General features: G+C 46.3%; 1 protein-coding gene across 6 annotated transcripts in view; it reads left to right on the top strand.

Moving 5' to 3' along the window:
* LOC142560123 (latrophilin Cirl-like) overlaps positions 1-21,599 on the top strand; it is an 848,550-nt gene extending 826,951 nt beyond the window's left edge. For 5 of the 6 annotated variants that reach the window (XM_075671952.1, XM_075671953.1, XM_075671954.1 and 2 more), the window contains 13 exons: positions 5,707-5,810; positions 6,309-6,500; positions 10,299-10,482; positions 11,183-11,326; positions 12,028-12,266; positions 13,082-13,243; positions 13,365-13,468; positions 13,815-14,205; positions 14,736-14,839; positions 15,548-15,716; positions 16,588-16,716; positions 18,672-18,738; positions 19,235-21,599. In XM_075671952.1, coding sequence (XP_075528067.1) covers positions 5,707-5,810; positions 6,309-6,500; positions 10,299-10,482; positions 11,183-11,326; positions 12,028-12,266; positions 13,082-13,243; positions 13,365-13,468; positions 13,815-14,205; positions 14,736-14,839; positions 15,548-15,716; positions 16,588-16,716; positions 18,672-18,738; positions 19,235-20,223 — 2,978 coding nt within the window. In that variant the 3' untranslated portion in view covers positions 20,224-21,599. The remainder of the gene's footprint in view (positions 1-5,706; positions 5,811-6,308; positions 6,501-10,298; positions 10,483-11,182; positions 11,327-12,027; positions 12,267-13,081; positions 13,244-13,364; positions 13,469-13,814; positions 14,206-14,735; positions 14,840-15,547; positions 15,717-16,587; positions 16,717-18,671; positions 18,739-19,234) is intronic. The other variant, XM_075671956.1, reaches the window with a different exon arrangement.
* The last annotated feature ends 3,747 nt before the right edge of the window (positions 21,600-25,346 follow it).

Genomic DNA, 25,346 nt, shown 5'->3' with positions numbered 1-25,346 from the left:
GCTGATCCGAAACTATGTAACGTCGGCGAAGGCAAAAATTAAAAAGAGAGAAAGAAAGAGAGAGAGAACGCACACACAGAGGGAAAGTTAAAAGGAAACTATAACCAGAGCTGATAAAAAAAAAAAGCACACGGCGTCGTCCGGTCGCCCGGACCGGGAAATAAAGGCGCTAATAAAGAGAGATTAATGAAGGCCGATAATGAGCGCAATTATTCGGGAGTCTCGCGAACACACGCTGTACGCGTACGCGCTCGCTCGCGTTCCATCCTATATATTGGCGCGTGCTTTACGAGGCCACTACGAGAGACGTCGGCATTCCTGGGCTGATTTAAAAAAGAAGGAAAGAAAAAGACCTTCCGAGCAAGAGACCGCGCGGCCCATGAAATGCTTGAATATTTCATTATTCGACGCCTCCGCGGAGGCGCACTCCCGCGCTGGCCAGCAGCCCGAGCGCCAGCGACACTAATACCGTACAGTATTGTAGAAGCTGGAACTGGCTGCCAGCCAATAGGGAGAGAGGGAACGCAGCGTCGCCAATCTGTGACCGTAGATTGTGGGGTTGAAAGCGTGCCGAAGCTGCACAGTATAGATGGGCTCTGAGGGTCGTAGCGCTGGATGGCTGCGGATTGATTTTGACCACCTGGCGTTCATTCTGGTGCACCTGAATCGAAGTGTTGCGAGCGCCTTTACATTTCGTCGCCGTCGGAACCTGGCTGAAGCGGAACCCGCGACCTCGTGCTCGCTGTAGCCATCGCCACTGCTGTCCGTGGTGAAGAAACAGTGCGAATGCTCCAGTACTTGTCGCAGTCTGGGGTTTGACGTGTATATAGGACTCGCTTTTGCTTGTTTGCTTCTTCCTATTGCAACCAGTCACATGTGCTGATTGGTTGCTATAGGAAGGAAGGCTTCCAAGCTGAACAATATTCGAGCTGATTTCAATCACGCTAACGCTGTCTTTGTCACTCGTTATCGATAATTTCACCAGGAATGTTGTTTCTCGCACCGGATTCTTAGGTTTACAAGTGGTAAGGATTTCAGTATACTTTTCTCGTATGGGAGGGCAGGGGGGCTTTTGGCATGGTAAAGATCCGCTACAGGTTCCGCGTTCGCTCTCTGGTTCGCTTATAACGCGACGCCGAAATTCTCTCTCCACATGATGTCACTGCCAGCAGGTTCGGTGATTCGGTCAAAGAATCTGTCCACCTTTTATTGAAGTTCACAGGAACAACCCACCTTTATGTTGCGCCCAAACGAATGAGCCGATTCGCTTCGCGTACACACATGCCTTCCACAAGCCTGCACGCATCTAATAGCGGACGAAACGCGGGTATTTCGACGGCCGTGCCTCGTCGTTAGGCTTAGCGCATGTTTTTACGTCCCTCGTTTCTCCGAGTCCTTCGTGTCGCCGGCGCGTCGTATGATTACTATTATTTTTTTTCTTTTGTCGCGTTCTTCGAGGTCTGTTATAATATTGAGCCTTTGCCCCAATCCCGACGTGTAGCGCGCGCCAATCTACGAAGTCGTTGCAGCTAGGCTTCCAGCTTGCCCGGCGGTTCCCGGGGTTGTAAACGCGGCGGTCGGGCGGCCCGTAGCACCGACGAGAGGACGGGAGAACTCTCTCGCAAATTAAGGATAAGTGAATGGCCGCTCGGCTGCTGTAGGACGGCGATCAATTTTGAATGGACGCCACGACCGGCGTCGTCACGCAATCTTTTCTGTATATATACGTATGTATATATGTATATATATATATTTTTTTGCTTGTAGCTTGCTTCGAGGGAGGGAGGGAGAGAAAGAAAAATAAGGGCAGCGAAAACTGGTATTTGTTACGACGAGTCCGCTTCTTGTGCAGTGTTTACGCAGAAAATTGCCGCCAATAGAAAAATGGCGGGTGCTTTGCTAGGAGAGGTCTGGGACTAAGAGAGTAGCTGGCGCGGGAAATTGCTGTCAACAGAAGAAGCAACGCTACTTAACTGGTTCGCAAGGGGAAAGATGAATAGCGAGTCTGCGATCGGGCCCGACGAGCCAAGTATATGGAACACTTATCAGCCGGTGGCCGCTCGTTAATTCTCTTGAGTAATTATCGAAGTTCTACCGTAAACGGTAGGCGCTCTGAGCAAAAGGAAAGGGCGGGCAAATTGATGTGACCTTTGCAGCTAAAATGCTTCGCGCGTGGGGGGTGAGATGGCTGTAAAACCTGAATTAGGAAGCAGACGACAGCACAAGCAGAAAGACAGGCGACATACAGACGACGTACGTCTGTTGTCTGTGGGTCGTTTGCGTCCCTGTCTGTGTCATGTTGTGCCTGCGTATTCAAGTTTCGTAGTGTTGAGCCAACTCGCTCAACCATCTTCTGGGAAAAAAAAAAGAAAAAGTTTGCTCAGTGCTTTGCAATACGATTATCTCTAACGTGAATGTTTTGTTTGGTGAACCGGAACTTGTGGGTGAGGAGAGAAAAGAGATAGAGAAAGAATCGGATTTTCAATGTTTATGGAACTTGCGTTTGTGGAACTGCTGGGAAACATGTACGCTTGTTATGTGCTACGTTGCCAACTATTACGAGAAAAACCTCATTATTGTATGCGATATGAAGTCTTCTTTTTTTGTTTGGTGGGAAAAGAGGAAGAACGTGCGCAATGCGAATCGCGACGCAGTGAAAGATTAATCGGCGGGCGTAATTCATTCCAAATTTAAGCTGCCTGCGAATGCCTTGAATACTAATAAGCTATTTCCATTTTAAGAGCAGACCCTGCATGCTTGCGCGTCCACTGTTGGAAGGAACAGCTAATTGGTATTCAAGCCAGTATAGTTTCAGTGTAACTTTCACTTTATTAACTAAAAAAGAAGAAAGAAGCAAAGGCGGGGTGGGGGTAGCGTGACTGGCTGATACGATGCCTTCGACAGATATGTATTCATGAAAGGTTAGATAATCTAGAGTCCTTCGTGTTATATTTAAGCCCGTGGTAACGCTGGAATACTAAACAGCGGCTTCCCGCAGCAATGCAAACTACTCAGCACGTCTCATTTGCTGATGCTCTGAACGCGCGCACAGTAAAATCAATTAAGAAGAAAGTACGAAAACTTCGAATCGGTTAGCGCTATAGCAAGCAGCAAACATCATCTCTGTTCTCCTCTCCGAAAAAAATAAAAAATAAAAACAATGCCAGCGTTAAAAGATGCCATGTTATGCTCCCGTCTGCGCTGACGCATTCGCCTTCTCTCGCGTCGCATTTACGATCGCGTCTCGCGTACGCGCTCTCTTTCATTAATTAAGCAAAAAGGCCGCCACCCGTGGAAAGCAATAATAATAATAATAAAAATAATAAAAGCAACTGCAAGGAACACGCGTGCGCGTGAGCACAGAGTCACTCTTTCCCAGCGTGCAAACATCCCGCGGGCATTAACGATAAAAACGGAACGCAAGCGAAGCCGGGACGAAACGTTTTCTTAATTGACTGCAGAAAACAGCGCGGCAAACAACTGCGTGAGCGCCTTGCAAATAAAGGTCTGCGGTAGTGAAGGGCGCCGGCGTGTGTATGACGACGAAGCAAAGATATACTGTATGACTCAAGCTGGGACGTTCATCTCAGTGTTGTTGTTGTTTTTGTTGTTGCCGCCTTTGTAGCAATGACGTACGCGGAACTGCGAGGACGTCATGGGGGGGTTACCGACCTTTAGCTGCCAATATGCTGAGGTCTTCTTGCTAACAAAACAAAAAAAAAAAAGAAAGGAAAGAAAAAGAAATCAACCTGAGACACCTGGCTTGACCGCTGTCTATTTGGGTGTGAAGGGAGGATTGTCCAGAGTTAACATTAGCGAGCACCCACGGCTGCGGAACAGATGAGTTCTGTGTTTATAGGGTGTTATGCTGCCGAGAACGAGGTCGGACGTTCGATTCCCGACAAGCGTCCGGGCCGCGTTGCGGCAGGAGCGGAATGCAAAAAAATAAAAATAAAACACGTGTCCCAAACGTAGAGGGAGCATGTTACAGGGAAACGCCAGGTAGGTAAAAAATCCGGAGGCCTCCACTGCGCCGTTTCTCGTACCTCCGGTGTCGCCTTGGGTCGCCAAACCTCGCGTATCAAACGCAATCGGCCATCTTTCGTTACTTTTTTTTTATTTGTTTACCCCCCCCAAGCGCGCGGTGACTAAAATTGTTGATTGCAAATGAGCGCTCCTAGCAGTAGCCTACCGACAACGCGCCCTGGCAAAGCCTCGGTGTTTGCGGCAGTGCGGTATCGTGGCGCCATCTCGCTCGCACTCGGCGAATGGCGGTTGTCTCCAAGTTTCAGGCGGGAAGCTTCGCCTCTTTTCTTTCTTTCTTTTTTTTTTTTTTTTGCACAAGAAGGTTCACGTATGACGGATAGCTAAAGACAAGACGCGTACTTGCGCGCAAACACGGTTTAAATCACGCTACGGCAATCAAAAGGAAGGAAAGAGACGTCGTTTTTCAACTACTTTTACAAAGCTTCACGGAACATATAACATGGGACCCGTCTTCGCGAAGTCTCCCGGGCCATAATCAGCCCTGCATCTTGATCATCTTGTCCGCTCCGTTCAGATGCGCAACCTCCTTCAGGAGAAGGCTGTGGTTGAAGCCCCGACCGCAGCGTCAACTCCCATCTTCGACGATGTAGAACAAGGGGAGAAACGCCGAAAAGAAAGGACGTAGCAACAAAAGGAGTTCGGCGAGTTAACGGACGCGAGCGGAGTAATCGCGTCGCGCCTGCGTAATTGATGTCGCGCTAATAATACACTTTTTTTTTTCTTTTCCTGCCCGTCCGTCGTCACGTCAGAGTTCCGCAAGGGGGTGCGCCGTTCGCCAGCGACTGTGTTCGCGCCGAAACTCCCCCGAGACGAGAAGACGCGCACGTCATTTGCGACGCGCGCGCGCACACCCTCTGGCGGTGAAAGCCAGTCATCTTCGGGTATACCCCCACCCCCACCTCCGCCACCGCCCTTTTGTTTTTTTTTACACTGTAATGGGTAGTTGCAAGTTGATCGACCCGACCTCGGCTTCGCGCTAACCGATCTGGAAACTTTGATGGTGCGCCCGAAGTTGACTGGCGGTTGTGGACTGCGCGAGTTTGGGAAACTTATTCCGAGCCGCCGGAGTATTATGACGCCCGGTTCAGTTTTGTCGAGCGCCGAGAAACACGTTAGAGCGTGCATACGTCTTTCGTTACTTGCCGGCTATAAAACATCAGTTTCTTTACATTGTATTGATTTATGTTGATTTTATATACATGTTTGCCTTTCGTAGATTGTGTGAAAGGTCTGTTGAATTGTATTCCGAGTGCCCTAGCGGCATGAAACCCTAACACGTCGCTTTTTACCAAACGAGCTTTTCTTTAACAAGTATCTCGCCATGTTGTTCGTCTGGAAATAATGACGATGCGTACGCGATGCCTGCTCATTACAGACTCAGTAGTTATTTCCTACTCAGTATAAACTCAATTGAGAAAGTAACTACTTATTCAATACAAACTCAATGTGCTCATCACAGAACTTTTTAAGATCTCTGGATGACAGTATGCAAAGTCCTTCTGAATATTGCAAACAAACAGTGTGTTCGTATTGATGTGCTATGTAACACAAATGGCCACGCGGAAGCTTTTCCTTTGCAGCTACGCGCAGTTGTCTTTAGGGTGTTCGTTTCAGTTATGCACAATTGCCTCACCGAGCCCGTTTTTGGTCCCTTTGCAGGTGTGGCGAAGTGGAAGTGCAGTCACGTCGGTCTTCGCTGGGTTCCGGACAAACCGGACCTTCGCCTCTGCCGATCCCTCTGGGTGGAGAACCTTCGCGAGCGGGTGAGTGCCCTTGGTGACTCAGTTGGTCTTTCCGTTGATGGCGTCATCTCCGGTTCCATGGACCTCTTCGAAGGGACAATAACGAGGAATGTAAAGTTGAGCTGGACTGTTTTAAGGAACTGGGAGCAGAAATCACAATTCTGCTTCCACTAGTTTGCATGCAGTTCAGCTTTCTCTCTTAATGCAGTTAACTCGAGTCGGGTCAGCTGTTGCCAGCTGTTGTTTCGTTCATGTACGTGAATAGGCATATCGTAGTTGGCTACCAAGCTTAAGCTCCCGCTGTCGTAGCGTTCGTCTGTTTTCATCTGTCGTAGGTTTAGAAGCAGACGACATCGATAAAAAAAAAGAACCAATTTTGTAAGTAAATGCTTCAGTAGCAGACGACAGTCATCACCACGAGCCAGATGGCAGTGTTTCAAGAACTATTTAAACGAAACCACTCAGTGGTTTGGGAGTGCTGCTAATTCGTGCCGCGTTCATTCTGTTCTCCCCCAACAGCTGGAGAGCGGCGAGTCGATCATCAGCGTGGCAATCGACCTGTCGCTGATGACGCAGACCAAGTGGTTGTTCAGCCAGGACGTCAAACACATCGCGGCTATTGTGCAGCAGATGCTCTCCAAGGCCGTCAGCAGCATGGAGACATTCCTGGATGCCTGGCACAGGGAGCAAGTCTTCAAGGAACTGCTAGACGTGAGTATTGCTTCGTGTGTCGTACATATATCTTATTAAATATATTCGCTTTTAGTCTGTGCGTACGCGCAATACTGTTTACGTAGTGACCCGGTGACGTAGATGGGAGCAGCAGCGCCGGTTGCGACATCTCGTGACTCTGTGTTCAGCTGCGATTCTTTAAACGCATCAGTTTATCCGCTACTTTTGTTTTTTTTTCGTTCCTTTTCCAATTTTCGGCAAGATTCGTAAAAAAAGTGAAATGCTCAATTAAAAGTATGCCTTCGACACCAGTTTGACAATTTTATTTCAAACGCAACGATGTTTCTTTCAAGTCGGTTCAGTAAAAGCAATTCTGCGTTCACGCTTATTATAATTGTGCGGAAATCTCAAGTTTTCCACGTGCTAAGTTTTCTTAGGCATTTCCTGCGCAGGTAAATGAGTTACTCACTTCTATTGCTACCATAAAGCTGTATTGGTTTTCTTAGGGCGACTTCCGCACTCCTTTTAAAGAGGCTAGTCTTTAAGGCTATTGGTGAAGCACGCGGATTGCGAACGTTTCTATCAACGTGACCGTAACAAGTGTCCGAGGGAGACGTACCTTGATTTTATTTCTTTCAAGTATCCATTTCCACGAATTTCGACGCACACGACGCAAGTAGCAATTCGAGCGAGAGATTGGATGAAATACGACAAGATCCCCCGGCCTATAGCTGGGATATAATCCTACATTAGCGCCATCTACAAATCACCGACGGGAAGTTGAGGAAGCGAGTACTACCGCGGCGCCCCGTTTCTTCTGCTTCATTCTTTTTCACTATTCCTTCGCTTTTGTTTCAATCTTTTTTCCCCTCACCTTCCGCGATGCGTCGGCAAAGCAAGTGTCGCGCAAATAGAGAGCTCGAGCAAACACACAATATAGGTAGTCGCGATAACATTACGCCACGGCCCAATGGTCCATATCCGGCCGATCCCTGCAGTGATTAGCCACGCTAGGGGTCGCTGTGCTCGTCGCCCGCGGACGTGCCAAGAGGTGGTAACGACATTAAAGAACTGGCGGCCACTGCGCGCTGACAAATCCCTTTTTCCAGGAGAAAACGGTGGGTCGGGCAGGAGACGGGGAGAGGAAGGAACACGCTTCGAGTAGCACATTAGGGAGAAACATATTATTTTTTTTTGTTCCTTTAATCTTGTCTATACGCTAAACTGCGCACGCGTCCCAACTCGCGAGGCGCCGAAGTCCTTATCGCCGTCGTTCCCCCCCGCCGTGCTCGTAGTCACCACTCAACTCGCGCCTTGCTGTCCCGGCTGCTAGCGGGAGTTTATCCCCGTGGCGCGTCCCGGGCTAGCTGGCCGACAATCAGCGCCATCTGTATCGGATCCCGCGCTGTGACGTAAACGTGAGTAACGTGAGTCGCAGATGCTGCAGCCGATCGAGTGTTGTGCTTATTCGGCGTTCAGACTTTTCTCCCGGAAAAAAAAAAAATTGATATATTAAGATACACTCTCCCTCTTTCCACCGATCTGGCGCCTGCGAAATGCATGCCTTCGGGCGTTGGTAGTGTAGCTCCATGTATTTCTGTATTGCTTTTTTTTTTTTTTTTTTTAGAGGTGGGGTGACCTCACGTGGATGGGGTGTCACCCTCGGCCGCCGCCAACGGCATACACTGCGGCGCTGGAGGATAATGCCGGAGTGTTCGATCCTCCCCGCTTCCTTTCTCTTTATACACGAACCGCGCGGGGGGGTGTGCGCGCACCTATAGCTCACCTTTAAGCTCGCGGTACGGCTAGTTCCGTGCACTGAGCCCGAAACGTGTGCGGCCGTCGCGGCTCCATCGAATGCGGGGACGTAATGGCCGTGTTGCGGTCAGATGTACTTGACGCGACCAGACGTAACGACGTGTACGTAGTGTTTATGTTCCCTTGCACGACAGAAAGCAGGGCTGGCGTTTGGCAAACTTTTGGCCGAGGCCATTCAGTTTAGCCATATCTTAAAGGTGTAACTTCTAGACAACGCTGTCTATGCGCCATCACAGACATAGGTGACTTCGCTAGGTCTAGGAAGTCCTAATTTCTCAGGTGCGAGAACTCGGCGCCTTAAATTATCTGACGTTAATCGAGTGTTATCGAAAGTGCGTTACGTAGTAAGTCTGCGCAGATTGCAGGCTGCTAGTCGCTACAACATGGCGGCTAGTACTATCACGAAACGGTGCGGTGCGTGCACCATTGCACAAGATGAGGCAATTACACGAGAACACACGACGCGTGGGGACTTCTTGCTCCTGGACGGCTCGCATGTCCCATAATATCAACAGAAGCACTAGCGTAATCCGGGGCCGGACATGAGATGAATTGTCCAGATTACGAAGCGGGGCTTTAGTATTAACGAAGTCTGACGCCGCACGGGGCGCCGCCTCGGTGCCAGCCCCGTCCCCGAATTCTTCCCACTTCTCCGCGCGGTCAGCCATTTCTGTACACGCGGTACACAACCGAGCAGAAGGCGCGCCCGCGCCACCGCGCGACGGTGCACCGAACTAGGAGGCGTCCGGTGCATCGGACCGTGCACGCCGCCGGCGCGGCCAGCGCCAGGCTTCGATCCCGGGAAAGCTTTTTACGCACGATCCATTTACGAGGGCCGGACAGCGACGCATAAGCGCGTATATGCGCGCGCTAAAGCGGCAATATCAGGCAAGCAGTATACTGCAACAGCGCGCCCGAAGCACACATACGACGCGGCCGGGCACACCGCGTGTGAGTCACGCGCACGTACTACCCCTGGCTAGTCCGTGCCGCTGGCTGTAGCCCCCAGAGCTCGTCCACGGTACACCGGTTTCCGCGTCGCGAGCTCGACTCGGACCTATTAATCATGAAGCGGTGCGCGCGCTGGGCGTTGGCATGAACCGACGGACGAGCCAACGGTGATTGGCCGTGGCAGCGTCGGTTTTCTCGTCTCCTGCGCCGCTCACGGGATATCCTTTTTGTCTGTGTTGTTGTCGTCGTTGCTGCTGCCGCTGCTGCTGCACCTTCGGGCGGGTTATACCGGCGCGTTGTCGCTGAGTCACGGCCTCGCCTCTCGATCGCGTCTTTATTACGGGTGTACACCCACCCCTCTCCGCGAGTTCCAGCTGGTGTTCTCCATGATCCGCAGATGGATCTTCCCTGTCTCTTGAGCGGGGGGCGGGTCGGGCGGCTTTGAAGCAGCTGGTTTCGAATCGAACCCTCCTAAGCTCGTAAGGTGATGCGCGCCCGGAATTGAGTTGCGTGACTCCACCCTGGGGCCCCGACTCGAACGTCACCCGCTCCGTCCCGTATTTTTCTACAATTCGTTTATATTGCAGCCCGTAACGCTGTAGCGTTGCGCTGAGTTTGGTGTGCAACACATTTACACGTACACAGCCAGGCGTTGCTTGGCATCTTGGCAATTAACAGAAGCAATAGATGAGGGACGGGAAAGGCTTGGGCAAATGGCATTTGTCAAGCATTTATTTCGTATTTTGCTTTCAAACTGCAAAAAAAGACTTCTCCATTGAGAGTAAACAAATTGTTTTTGCATTGCTCAATCATTTATTGTGAAATCTGCATGGCAGTGCAGGCACATCACCTTAGGTTACGAGTTCTGATTAGTTATGTGGCATTTACCGTAGTTGTGAAGTAGCAAAAACTGCTCATAGAGAACAGTGCAGCGAAGTGCTGAGCAGTGCCTCTGCCAGTTTTGCTCATATGTGACACGTTATGCTTACCATGGCAGTGGTAGTCATTTTATGATACAGGTTATCACAGTATCATTGACACATGATGCATGTTTCTTGTCCCACACAGGCCATCTCTGAAACAGCCAGCAACCTGCTGGAACTGAAGCAGAGGCCAGCGTGGCAGGACCTGAGCTCCGCTGACCAGAAGCAAGTGCTGACCATGCTCATGGCAGCCCTGGAAGAGAGTGCTCTGCTCCTGGCTGAGTCATTCTCGAGCGAGTCATTCTTTCCCGTCGTCAAGTCTAATATACGTGAGTCCTTGTTGCAAAGTTCTGTGTAATAATAGTCATGCTGTCATTAAACAAGCCTGGAGTGCTTGCTTATAAAACTTACGAGTGGAAGTTGTGATGGTATCTTATAGCTTATTTGACTACATGTTTATGGGTTGTGATGTTCAGGCACACCAGTGTGACTTGATGCCCTTACTCAATATTTGAGGCACAGTGAAGATGCTTGGCAGAGTCACATGGATTAATTCCTTAGCCTTAGTATTTCATAAACTGTCATGATCATAGGTTATCATTTTAAGCAGGTGAACCTCAATATAATGAACATGGTTATAATGAATTGGATATAACGAAGTAAACTTAAAAAAATTCTTATGGATATCAGTCTGTAACGAATATGCACTTATAACTAATATTGGATATAACAAAGGTATTTTGTTGTGGGATGCAATTTGGTATAGAGACTGTTCACTGAAAATTATCGGGTTTACAATCCGCTAGCTCACAATTTACCAAATGCATGGGGAAAGATGACTATTTGAGATTCTCAGGACATTAATAGCACTTGATATAGTTCTCCCGTATGTTAAAGTACACAAACAGCAAGCAAACATGCTTGGTTTGAGAGCTCATCAGTTCACCCACCAGATGGTGTAGACGAACCAGAGTCAGTGCTTATAGATGTGCTCAGGACTCACTGTGCTATCTGTGCTTTGCTTTGCAGTTCTATCTGTAAAGGTCATCGACTCTCGATGGACAATGAACATCCAGTTTCCGTCAGTAAGCGAGACTCAAAGCTTGCAGTGGTCCGGTATGCAAGATTCGGTTCTTCTACCTGTGGAGTCCATAGCACAGTTCTCAAAACACGGTAATAATTGTCTCTGTTTTCACACAAGGTGTTTGACTAAGGCTGATATTAAAGCTTGAAAGGTGTCTTATCATATTTACTCAATCTGATCATGCTTCACACATGTTTGTAAGTGCACTTGACCTTTGTAGTCACAAATGAAAAATGTAATGCTATTGATTGTAATGCACGCCCCCAATTTTCATACTGCATAAAAAAGATGCAATGTCGCTGATTATTAATTCACAACATTTCCATTGCCAGAGGGACAGTACAAGCAATTTGTGCACCCATTAAAGGACATTTATTGCATCTGAGTCAGAGTGGGACTTCAAGTATCACTTATCATTGCTGTCGGAGGGCTCCTTATAACTGTCAATAGCCCAGAGCATGTCATCTTCTGTGCACATCTATGGCAGTTGAGGTTAACTACAATGCAGATCATGGCTGCCTAACCAACTTGGGAAGTGGGCACGAACGATGTAACAGCTATTGCAACTCCTACAGCTGCTGGGAATCCCAGATCGAATTGGATTAAAGCAACTTTTATTGCCAACGATGATAGGTTATCACTACTGCAGTTTTGTTTTCATACTTTATTCCAACATGCGTGTCATTTTTCAGTAAACTTTTTCTGCCACGTCGAGTAAACGTAGTAACTTTCTGAAGAGCTGCGTTTTGTTGCTCAACGCCGTCACTAAAAACGGTCGGTCCTCTTTCAGGTCTCGGCAAAGTTGTGTTCATCGCGTACAATGGTGTCGAAGATTTCTTGAGGCCAGAGCCAATGGTGAGGCAAGGGATGGATAGCTACATCAGCGATGATGGATACAGCGAACAGCCGAACGTCGTCTTCAACCCCGGCACGCATGTTGTAAATTCACGAGTAGTTGCTGCGTCTGTGGGTCGCCATCGCAACAGCCACCTTCCGCAGCCAATAACTGTCACCCTGAAACACCTACAGGTAAGCTGATTAGGTGATTTTGCTATAACTTTAGTGCTTCAAGTTTTCACATGTCGAGAATAGCAGTTGTAACTATTTCTCACGAAGCCAGCTTGATTTGTACCGTACTGAGGTGATTGGACTAGCATATTCTTTGTTCCCTGCCTACTGAGATTGTGTTGTGGCTGTTTACTTAGTTTCGAGTCATTAAATAAGTTTACCAAAATCAGTAAATTAAAAATTATTTTGAGCCTCACAATGAAAACAAAAATGGGATTTCTGTTAACTGCACATATAAAAACTTATAAGGCTATGTCATATCTAAATCAGCCTTATAGTTTATATGAAACTACATGTTTATGTGGGGTGCATTAATACTTCTATTCTCAAATTATTTTGCTTATTTTAGAGCAATAGTAAATCAATTTTGTGTACTTGAAGTTTCGTCCTCACAGATGCAGTTTACGAAATTGTGGCACTCATTTTATTTCGGCTTGCAATATTTCTAAACTTAGTGGTTTTGACATTTTAAATAAATTCCCTCATTTCTGGCGGTTTTTCTAAAGAAACATCGACGGCCGAAATTTTTTTGAGTGAGCTCCCATCGGGTACTAAAATTTCAATTTTCATTTGAGTGCAACGAATTTCACAGAAACTCGGGGGCGGTCACCTGGGAGTGCTTCTACATTCCATGTGCATTTCAGCAGCAAGGTTAAAGCTTCTGATTAAATGTCTGATGCAAGCAAAATTGCCTTGCAAATGCAGCTTCTGCACTGTTTAGAGAACTCGGTTCTTTGCTCTTCAAATAAACAACATTTGTTTGCTGTTCTCTGCAGGAAAACAACGTCAGCAACCCTCAGTGTGTCTTCTGGAACTACGACATGCAGACATGGTCCACCGAAGGCTGCTGGGTGCACTTTTACAATACAACGCACACAACCTGCGCTTGTGACCACCTCACAAACTTCGCCGTCCTCATGGAAGTGCAGCCAGTGCAGGTAATAAAAAGAAAATCGAAATGAAAGAATGCTTAATTTCGTTGTGCCTCATTGCAGAGTAGTGACAATTGATCCATAGGCAGCAGACTGTTTTAATATGGTGTCTTCTCTTATCCTACAGGCATACAGTACAAATCCTAGGACACTGAAAGTGATAACCACAGTTGGATGTGTCCTGGCAAGCCTTTTTCTTCTGGTGACCATCATACTTCTTCACATATTAAGGTATGTAACAGAGCATCAAAATGAGTACAGAAAGTTTTAGTGTCAGAATATTGAAATAGTTTTCAGGCACTCCTCATCTCGACCTCAGAAACTTGCAATTGTGTATGAATGTCTGTGGGCCAGATCGCTTATAAGCTTCTCATTGATTATGTGCGTTGGGAGATGAACTTGTAGAAGCTTTTCTGGGTTCTGGCAAGTCATTCTTAGTATAAATATATGAAAAGGAAAAAAAATAAACATGGCCACTGATTACTCAATGGTGGCCAGGTAAAAAATGGAGCACTTCGCCAATGCTACTTTGTCGCTGACAATGTCGATTTTTTCCTTTTTTTTTTCTTTTGCACAGCTTCAGAAAGAACGACCGGCTCTGGATTCACAGAAACCTCACCCTGTGCTTGCTCATCTCCGAGTTCGTCTTCATCGGTGGCATCAGCCAGACTCACCTGCCCATCCTGTGTGGGGTTGTGGCCGGGCTTCTCCACTATTTCCTGCTGGTCGCATTTGCCTGGATGTTCCTTGAGGGCTTCCAGATCTACACAGTCCTCATGGAGCCCATGGATGGCCACCGGTCCCGGCTCTGGTGGTTCTGCAGCCTGGCATACATCGCACCTGCCGTCATCGTTTCCATTGCGGCCATCATTGATCCCTACAGCTTTGGCACCTCCAGCTACTGCTGGCTGGAGTCGCAGAACTACTTCATCTTCAGCTTCGTGGGGCCCTGTGTGGGTGTTGTCTTTGTAAGTGTTCCATTTGAGTTGTCTTTGCTAAAGAAGGTCTCCAGGAAAAAAAGCACTTGATATCTTTAAGCCCCTAAATAACATTAGAAGTCACTTCATTTTTTCTCATTGTATGCCTTATCTTCAAAAAGTAAGAGCCTCTTTGTGACCATCAAAGAGCTTATGTAAAAGCCTATCTAAATGCCTCTGTAGCCTCTATGTGCATTGGAATTGTATTACTGGCTGGTGCTACATAAACATCACTTCAAGTATTGGGGTTTCATTAGTAACTCAAGAAAGGATGCTGTTCGATTTGAATATTTTGCTCTTAGGTCAAACGGCAACTTGCACAAGTTGACAATATTTCATGGGGGAAAATCTTGATGTGGCATGAGATGTATGGAGAAATCAGTTCGAATCAATTGTTTTGTGTGCCACGGTAGAGCTCTGGGTAATCATTAGCCAAGATCAGGCCGGCAACCTTTAAAAGGTGTGAAAAAATATTTTCCCAGTATTCTTGTTTTGATGAGTGGTCATTTCATTCCCGTCAGGGCTGTGTCATCTTCCTCTGCATCTCGGCCTGTGTCCTGTGCCATCAAGGGAGCACCACGACAGCAGTCAAGTGCAAAGAAGAAGCCAAACTACGGAGAGTTCGGTATGTTCTTTCGGTCTCCTAGTGTGTGCAACATTTTGTCATACTGCCACTGCTAAACAATCGCATTTGAAAATGTGTGGTAGATGATGGCTTACACTTGCACCAAACGTCCTGAAGAAACTGAGCAAACAAACAGCACACATGGCCTCCAATGTAACGGGGTGGACACCATATCCAACATGTGTGATCTGATCTAGAAGTGTGCAGTGCATAAAAGACGTCACACAGCAGTTCACGCAAGAATTAAATGTAATTCAAATTCCAGAATGTTTCCTCAACAGCATACGGGTACAAGAGAAAACTGAAGTCAACACTGCTTTGGCTTTTCCATAACACACTGGGTGCTGTTCAACTTTGATGTAAGGAACATGGATGTACAGAATTATAGAATATATAGCAAAGTAAATACTGAATGTTTTTTCCCGATAGCATGTAATGAATATATGGTTATGAAGAATATTGGACAAAACGATGTTATTTTCGTGTTGAATGCGACATCACCATAATGAGCTTTGACTTATCACAAGGCGAGGGAGATTTCTATGGCAGCATTTCATAATGCTCCACACCATTTACCTCTACCCTCTCAGCCCAAAAAAACTATTCATATAAGCATGAGCTCTCTATTTTTTTCGTTCAGTTTTGTTGACCTCCTACATTTCACAAACCTAAATTAATACTTCTGTCATTTTTTTTGTTACCTTCCAGAAGTGACATATGGTGGGCTGTCTTTCTGGTGGCAATCATGTCCCTGGCCTGGGGCTCCGGCATCCTCTATGTCGTCAAGTACACGGCCATGTTTGCATATTTGTTCTGCATCTTCAACAGCCTGCAAGGAGCCTATGTGCTCTTCTTCTGCTGCTGGAAGAACGAAGTGGTAAGCATTGCCTTTCCACACGCAAGTGAAACTTACAGTGTGATTGTTAAGCATCCTCTACACTAAGCAACTCAAAGGGCATCATTCCTTCCCAATTGCAACTTGAAAGAAACGCAAGAAATATAACACTCTGCAACAAGAGATGTATTATGGTGCAGGCAGTTACCACCACAGTTAGTCTTCCCCCAAGTAGTAGACCCTTGTTACTTTATTTCCATTTGATACAATCTCCTGGTTTATATGTTCACAACTGAGAACACTGAAAATGCTCTCTTTGGGTGCGTGAGATTCAGAAATGTTTTTTGGCGGCAACTGTCTTACCGATTTCGATCGAGACGAAAAAATTAAAATTTAAAAAAGTGGTGCCCGAAAGCAGTGCCGGTTTTGGGGCTTCTGCTAAGCAGACGTGACTTTGATACTGATGTGCTTTTATATTGTAAAGAAAATTGTTTAGCCATATTTGAGCCAATTGGCCGTATTATCATTGGAATATTTGTTGCTGCTAACCTCTGCCTTAGCCACACACCTTAGATACGAAAATCGCAAAGCCTAGTTGCAGCAACCCATTAACCTACTGCACTAGAATTCTGTCTCAGAGCACCACGTCATGGATTTGATTCCTTGCCCCTATGGCCACATTCCGATGAGGTCAAAGGCAAAAAACAAAACTAATGTGCCATGCTTTGGGCACACTTTAGAGAACCTGGGACACTCCAAATCATCTGGAGCCCTCCTCTGCAGCGTCCCTCATAGTCCACTGTGCAGGCAGATTCGAGCTGTTAAACTCTTTGAATAGATTTTATATTCTCGGTGTTTGGCACTGCGTTAGTAGTGACACGAGTCACACTGACCCTGAGACACCTCATGGCAGGTGCAAGAGGAAGTGCAGCGGGTCTTGAAAAACGTGCCCTGGCTTCCCGAGTGCCTGCGGCGTTCTTCCGGGAACGAAGACGCCCCCCCGCCGCACGTGCTGTCCAACGGCACTGCAGCTCAGCTCAGTGTGGGTACCCCCCCCATACTACCCCCCTCTGTATCCTCTATTGCGCCAGGTATAGCACCGGCACTTTTGCACCACTTTATGCACTTTTTTTACGTTCTGCCGCCTCCCCTCCTCCCGCACCTCAGTAGCTTATCTCCGGCTATTCCCGGTAGAGCTTGCCCCTCCCCTTTTTGCCTGCGTACCCATGTTGTTGGGCGGAAGCCGCCTAGTTGGTGTCGGTATGCAGTTCACTGTGGCTTTGTGTCTCCTGCCTAAAGTAGCTTTGATGTTTCAAGTTGGCTAATATCAGCATGGAAGCACCCAGACGAGACAGAGGTGTACAGCGATACGGAGAAGTGGTCAACAGTGGTCAAACAAGGGATATTTTTGGAGCTAGAGGACTAGTCCCCCCTACTGAAACATTGCCCCCAAAGGCGTCCCTTGTTCAACCCCAGTTTACCCCTAGCATGGAGAAAGTTCATGTTCGCGGTAGTGCCGGCTGAGGAGAGCATTAGTTTGCGCCGCTTGGGCAATGCAGGAGGTTCACGAGGGACAGGTTGTAGACAACTGAAGATATGTATAAATTAGAGAATTCATAGACAGAGAATATGCAAAGAAAAATGCATAGAAAAGTCAACTGAGAAAACATCTAATTGACAAACCTGCACAAGGGATAGAATAGAAAATTGAGAGAAAGAAAGAGATTGTTCCTTGAACATAGGCTTGCATAAGGAAGTAGTCAAACAGTCAAAGGTGATCACTCGGGCCATTTAGTACTAAAGGAAAAAACGCCTCTGAGGTGTTACACTACATTGATGAATGATAAGGTCAAATGTTTCAGCAGTTTGTATATAAAGAAAAGCTAAGAGAAGTCAAGTGGGCTTGTTAAACAGTGACATAGAAGGATCCACACATCATATCTTTTTAGCTTATCTGAACGCTTAAGTGCGACAGGGTTATGTGGCATCACATTACATTATACCTGTAGTAAAATGTTCTGCAGATTTATATTACCAAATTATATTCAAAGTAGGGATATGTTTGTAGTCATGTCATATTCATGTAAACACAGGGATTCACCAGCATCTGCTGATTTAGCATAACTGAGATACATAGAGAGCTTCAGTTTGTCATAAAATGAAGATTTCAGGCTTTTTTTGCCAGTTGTTTGATGGAAATTCCCATCATCTCTACACACTGCGAAGCAGCTTTGGCATTTTATTTGATAAGCACAAACGTTATGAATGTTATATTGTTTAATTTGGCATTCACTAGACAATATCGTAAGCCATAATTTTTGGGCAGGTCAGTTCCCTTGTCCTAGTCACACACGAAGGTGCAGTGCTAATAATTACAAAAACACTTTGCTGCCAGGAAAGCTATTATGCCTGCTTATGATTTATTTGCATTACGTAGGCTGGCTCCATTTTGAGGATGGTAATGCAGTGGAACTGCAGTAATACATTCCCACCATTTGTGTATTTGTATATCTATCTGTTTAATTAAAAGCCAAACAATGAAACTGTTTCTATTCTGCAACCCCTAACTTTAGAAGTGCAGACAAAAATGTATTGTTTACAATTACTTCTTTTTACTTTTTTCTTGCAATGTATCCTTCTTTATGGCTCTGCCATTTCACTCTTTTAAGTGTGCAACCTTTTGAAAACAATTTCATGGCACGAGTAGCCACAGTGGTTATCCTGCATACCGTCACCGCTCTTATTTCATACAGTCGTCAGAGTTCTTTATGTTCTTCTGGTGCTGGTGCATTGAAAAAGCTTGTTAGCGCAAACTTTCTAATTGCTGCTGTCACAAAAAGGCAGCTTTAGTAACTAACACAGTATACAAAAGTTTAGCATCCTCTTTGCATGCAAGTAATCCTCTCACTAATTGCTTACTTTCTTATCACGCATGCCTGGTTTTGTAAGTCTGCATCGCCTGGCTATAATGATGTTCTTTTTGATCTTGTCCTTCAGGTTGTCCAGCAGTCTTGGAACTCACAGGACAAAAATTCTACAGTTACCCCAAAGTTCACCATACCAGGTAAGGAGTCTGATCGCTTCTGTTGGATGTTAGATGACTATACAGAGAATACTTCAAAGTAAAATGTTGTAATTCACAAAACAGGTTCTTTTTTTCTCTTGTATGTAGAAGTATGATGTACAAGGAGGGCCAATATGGAGAGGAATTTCAAGGCCACTAATTGCCTTCTTTTTTTTTGCATTAAAATGAAAAGTAAAGCAAGGGAGTGCTATTACCACAGGAAGCTATTACCAAGTTGTTTGAATACTTGACATAGCAGTGATGTTGGCGTCTGCTATCATGCCCAGCCACCTTGAGCGCACTTTACACTCATACAGCACTCATGCTTACCGCAATATGACCTTGCCCGTGTGCAGACAGCTTACTTTAACTGTGTCAATCTATCAAGTTACAACTGAGCAAAATGAGTCATTGCTGCTAAAGCGTACACCATTTCAGAGCTACTTTTGGTGAACACGTTCTCATGACTGGATTACCACCTTTTATTTTTTTTCAGGTCACCAATCTATGGACAGGGTCAGCAACAACCGCAGCCTAGCACTCGCTTCTCCCGGTGCTAACAACAGGATGCTGGAGGAAGGGCAGAACAATATCAATGCCCTTAGTCAAGTCTCTGGCGGCACGCTGCACCGCAGTTCGGCCAGCAACAACATCAGCGCCATCAACAGCCCTGAACAGCAGCAACCGCCCTCACAGCACCACTCCAACAAGCTCCAGCGGACCCCAAGCCACGTGAAGAGCGGCCAAGCGGCCCAGAACGGACCCCATCACCGAACTTGGGCTCACAGCCGGAGGCCAGGACACTACTCGGATTCATCGAGCGTCTACAGTGCGTTTGCGGACCACATCTATGAGTCCATCGACGGTGATGCCTCCTCAGTCGATCGCCTGTCCGACGTCCCGCCACCACCTGCGCCTCCCCAATCCGAGGCGTTCTACGGAGACCTGTCCGATATGAGCCAGCACTCCTCGTCCAGTTATGGCTACGACCAGCGGCCCTTGCTCGTCACGCCACTGCCGGGCAAGTACCAGGCCACACCCCTGGCACACGTCATGCAGGGCTTTGCCAGGGACTACGCCACGTCTTCACCAGAGATGCCGCGCTATGGCACGGAGCAGCAGAGGCACTATGGCTCGGGCCGACGCAAGCACGACATCGTCGGCTTCAATGGGCCTCCTTACTCACCCAAGATGCTGTACGAGGCCGCCCTGGCGCAGAGGCTAGAAGATGCCCCAACAAACTTCTCCTCAGACTCGGGCATGGTCGCCGACAGCGAGGATTGCTGGGGTGCATCACCTACGCTGCCGGACTTGTTGCACGGCCCCGTGGAGAGCAACCCTGTGGTGATGGCGGTGTTGGACGGTGAAAAAGTGGTGAGCAGGATTCGTCCGGACGCCATGATGACGACACCATCGGATCCGAGATTGCAACAGCAGCAGCAGTCTCAGCACCAGCAGCGATACAACCTCAGCACGTACTGCTAACTGGAGTAGTGTGTGTGTGTGATTGGCACGTGCATGTGCTTGTGGGCAGTGCGCGTGTTCTTTTCTTCTTTTTTTCCCTGCTTAGAAATTCATGTCGCATAGGACTTTTAAGAAGCAATCGTGTACTTAACTGAAATGGACTGGCACTTGCGAGGGACGGATTGTGTGTGTTCCCCAGTCCGTCTACCCGTCCACGAGAGAACTTTCTTTGCATGTCTCGGAGGAAAGCAGGTATAGAAGGGAGACCGGTTCTTTGAATCCTAAGCATCTAGTCGTCGAACACAAGAGTGGAGGGGGAAGTGCTAGTCGCTGGCGAGAGCAGACTTGGTACAGCCATTCATGCTTACCGCCCGTGATCAGAGAAAGAGCATGAACGTCTCTCGACTCCTTAATTTAAGAAAAAAAAATGACGAGAGACTGAACGGTGCTTTTCGCTAAGAAGCCAGGTCTAATCGACGGCTTTGTACATTCTTTTATTATTGCTGTAAGTACAATGTAAATCTAGACATTTGCGCCTGTATTTAAATGTCCTTGTTTCATGTTGTCTTCTTTTTCAAATTCCTCTTGGAGAATGTCGCAAGTGAACCCAGGAGAAGAGAAGGCTGGTTGTTTTTGTCAGTGTCCTGTAAATAAGGCGTGTGAGAGCTATTTTCGCAGTTTCGTAAGTCACCCGCTGCTATAAGCGAAGCGTCACCAAATCACCAACAGTGCTGTACATAGTATAATGGAACAAACATTGGTTGCACAAACTCTATTTTCTTGCTGCCACTTTGGTCCTTGCACACGCCAAGCTTGTCATCCGTGACCAGTTCAATTTTACTCTTGCCGATTTTAAACAAAATCTGCTTCAAAAATCAGAACTGCAAGCAGAGAGAAAAAAAAAAAAGACAGACTCAAGCTTGGCATAGGCAGCATTCGTGTCATTTTTTTCTTATCACAGTGTGCTGTCACCTTTCATGTCTTGAATAGCACCCCCATTGATACATTCCTATAACCATCTCAAATTTGAAGCACGCTAGCAATTTACAGCAGCCTTTGCCTTAGAATATCAATTAAAGTCTCTATTTCCTGTGTGAGGCTGCACAGATGTTGCAGCTATTCTGTGATCCCAATCATTGCCTAAGTTATCCAGAGAAAGGACAATGTGTGTCTCTGCGTTAAGGAGAGGTTTCGAGTGATTCAAGACTGCCGGTAGCTGTTATTAATTTAAGACGTTGGAAGTTCTTGCCTATGACGGCTCTGGTATTGTGGCTCGAACAAATAGTGGTCATTTACCGGCAGCATAGAAGGCTGAGTGAAGTTGAAAGGTCTGTGGCCTTTCTAGCACTTGTTGTACAGAAGTGTGCCAAATAAAAAAAAATGTTTGAAATCTTGCAGAGCTGTTTACAGTGGTTACTTCGTCAGCCTAACCAGGATACTCCCATCATCAGAGGCTGTGTATAGCCTCAGCTGCAGTAGGCAGCGTGGTAGAGCGACTGTTCCAGAAAGGCATTGTTGGTCCCAGGTTTGATCCCCTGTCTGGGACGAATTTTTATTCAAGTGTGAAGTCTTTCTGAGAAACTGGTGTGGCATTCCTTTCTTTGTGCTACTTCACGTAAACGAGTTTTTTTTTGTGCGACAAATGAATAAATTAATGCAAGTAAATGTCTATTTACTGATGAGGCACTCAAGAAAGCAATGAAGTGCTTTTGTGTGGCAAATGAATGAATTGATTAATGTAACGAAATGTCTCGGTTTATTATTGAGGTACCCTAGAGAAGCACCAACATGCAGGGTTTCAAATTTCAACATCTTTCTATCTTTGAGCCTTTTATTTATGTGTTTTCTTTGTTGCGCAGAAATTTCCAACAGTTGCCAGTACAAGTCTTTGGCTGCATCAGGAGGCAATGCAATCCGTATGCTTAGTGATAAAACAAATAGCTCCGACCAGTAGCCCTCATAACCCGTGACATCACCATGAACTCCATACAGGCATTGCCATGAGTATTTATTCTTGCATCTTTCCTTACTTCGGAGCCTCCGCTAACATTAAGACGAAACTTTATGTTGTTCTTAACAAAAGTGCAAAAATGCTCACTTTACCACATGCCAGCACTTACTTATTTATTTAATTATTTATTATACATGCAAGGCATAGTAGGCATAACCGAAAGGAGTGGTGAAAATTTACAATATTTGCAGTGCAGGATAAGAAGAGAAAAGCAAACATTAGGGCACTTTGAATGGCGTTCTTGAAGTTAGTGGTATCACAAATTGAGACTGTGGAGGCGGGAAGGTGGTTCCATTCATTCTCTTGCACATACTTGCAAGAGAAAAAAGGAAAAAGGAAGAACAAGAAAGTGAGTCGCTATATTAGTCTGAATCGCACTTGTCTGGAGTGGTCGAGTAGTCGTCAGCGCCAGCATCTGCATTGCTACTTTGAGGTACCTGCAAGGCACCACTTATGTTCATCCTATAGCACATGGACATAGCATGGTCATTCCACATAGCATGTGGAATGACCATGCATGGTCTCATGGCACTGCTGGCCTGTGCTTTCTTTCTTAAAGCAAAGCTTTCTTTGCCTGTTCTCCCAACTTTCTGGGTGCTGCAACAGTGGTCTTGCCACGCGTGCCTTTCGGTTTCTTGCAACAGCACCAGATGGCACTCTCCTCCACGCATCCCTGTCAGGGGTACAATGAGGACTTGATGGCAACCAAAGGTAAGTGGGATGCCGGAAGACTACGAATGAAGCTGTGCAGTGTGATATGGGCTGGGCAAGTTTTGAAGTGAGGAAAGCTCGGAGTAAGATTGATTATGAAGAACGACTGAAGAATATGGAAGAAAGTAAATGGGCAGGGAGAGTGTTCAGGATATTTGTACAGAAAAAACAATGATTCACAGTGGAGGAAAAGAACTAGGAAGCTTACCAGCAAGTATGAGGCCTGCAGGGTGGGCAACACAGCAACAAAGAAGGTCAAGCGGAAAGTCAGAGAGGCTGAAATAATTTAATTGGGAGCGGCAATGGAAAAGAAACCTATTACGAGTAACTACTTAAGAGGGAAAAACGAAATCAAGAAAGAAACAATTTATGATAACTCAAAGAGAAGCTCATTACTTTTAGCAGCGAGATCAGGACGCTTTAGAACACGCACTTATAAAGCATGATACAACAATGAAGAAGAAACATGTGCTTGCTGTGGTAAAGCTAAGGAAACAATGGAGCATGTTTTATTGGAATGTGAACACATCTGCCCAGCAGTCAGTTTAGGCACCTCTGGCCTCTTTGAAGCCCTTGGGTTAAGCGAGAGCCGCATTAGAGATTAGTGAGAGGCGATTAGGAGGTTGGTGGAAGAAAAGCGGGGAAAATAAAAACAACGGAGGCATACAAAACGTTCCCGATAGGGGCTCAGAAAGTTTGGTGATGGGAATTCTTCGTGTGTTTTTTTTTTAAACATAAGTAGGAACATATAATAACGAGAGCTTTGTGGCATGACCCATCGCCCTGTTCCGAAGGTGACGCTCATAGCGTCCATCCATCCCGGTCGGCGCCACCGCGGGCCGGACAACATTACTAGACTAGGTTCTAGTCTAGTGACTAGACTAGTAACGTTGGGCCGGACGCGTAGTTTGTGCGCATGACACGTGCTGTGCTTGCGTCACTTCTGAACCAGCGCCTAGGCGCTGTCTGAACACACGCCCTAACTAACGCGGAAGATTAACGGAAACAGAAGCCGTCATTTCAAGGCAAGTACAGGATCATCCAAAAACAGCGACGGACGCCCCAGCAAGCGCGACGCAGACTGCTATCTCCGTAGAACGGCAAGACAAACGAGGCGATTACAATTTGGCAGCGATACCAACGAATAGTTCATTTCTTCGCCAACCGGTAACGCCACAATCGGCAAACCCGTCACAATAAGTGCTACTGTGAGCAATCTTTAGGAAAGTGCAAATTGTTAGCACAAACAAAAATACAAATAAATAGTGTACTTCTTGGCCGGCAGGTAACGCCACAATCGGCAATTCCGTATTCTGGTCCTGGAAGGAAAGAAAAGGTGCTACAGATGGCATCATTTTGAACAGCGTCTTCATTTTTTTTTTTTTTTTCGGTCGTGCCCTCAATACGGAGTTTGCTGAATGTGGCGTAACGTTTTCGTGAACAAGTACACTGTTTACTGGTATTTTCTTCTTTCTAAATTCCACTTTCCTAAAAATGCGCTCAGTAGCGCCTATCTTAAAGTGTTTGTTGATCTTAGCGTTGCCCGTTGACAGAGAATTAAACTATTCATTCGTATTTTCTTGCTGCTGTATAGCACTTTCCTAAATAATACGCTCAGTAGAATTTATTTTCGCTGGGGCCCTGAATATGGGGTTTCCTGATTGTAACATCATCTGTTGGCGAAGAAATAAACCATTTATTAGTATTCTCGCGCTACTAATTTCGCTAAATAATACCCTCTGTGGGGCTGTTTAGTGCGAAGGCATTATATGTCCCATGAGGCAGAAAAACCGGCGTTGTCCGTAACGAGTGGTAACGAAAATCAATGTGACGTCATAAGCGTCTTGTATGACGTCAGTAGTGATACAGAAGATCGTAAACGATATAACATTATTTTTTACTATTGGTAATTAAGGTGAATTACAGCCAGGCAAAGTGAATTAAAGTAAGAAAAAGAGTAAGGTGACTCAACGTGTAGTAGAGTGAATTAAGGTGAAGTAAAATTAATGAAGGTGAATTAAAGTGGATTAAGGTTGGTACGTTACAGCTAGGAGGAATAATGATGGTACAACTTAGAGCAAGGTGGATTAAAGTTAAGGTCGGTAAAAAATACAGTAAGGTTGATTAATGTGGATTAAGGCTGCTACGAATTGGAGCAAGGTGGATTATTGTGGATTAAGGTGCATTAAGGTGGGTAAAAATGAACTCGAGTTCGCTCAAATTTGAGGAAGGTGGATTAAGGCAGAGTTGTGAAGGACACGTGACAATGTATGACGTCACGTATCATGGACGTAATCCATCAAATGCTTGCGCATTGAAATCACCTAAGGATACGTAAGTTTGTCAATTTTAGAGCGGAGCTCTTCTGCGCCCCTTCCTACAATTGAAATGCAAAGCGTAGCAAGAGGCATGCTGTCTCATG

The sequence above is a fragment of the Dermacentor variabilis genome, chromosome 10, assembly GCF_050947875.1.
Source record: "Dermacentor variabilis isolate Ectoservices chromosome 10, ASM5094787v1, whole genome shotgun sequence".
NCBI lineage: Eukaryota > Metazoa > Arthropoda > Arachnida > Ixodida > Ixodidae > Dermacentor > Dermacentor variabilis.
Note: the sequence above shows the minus strand (reverse complement) of the source record. Positions and strands in the feature narration are given on the sequence as shown.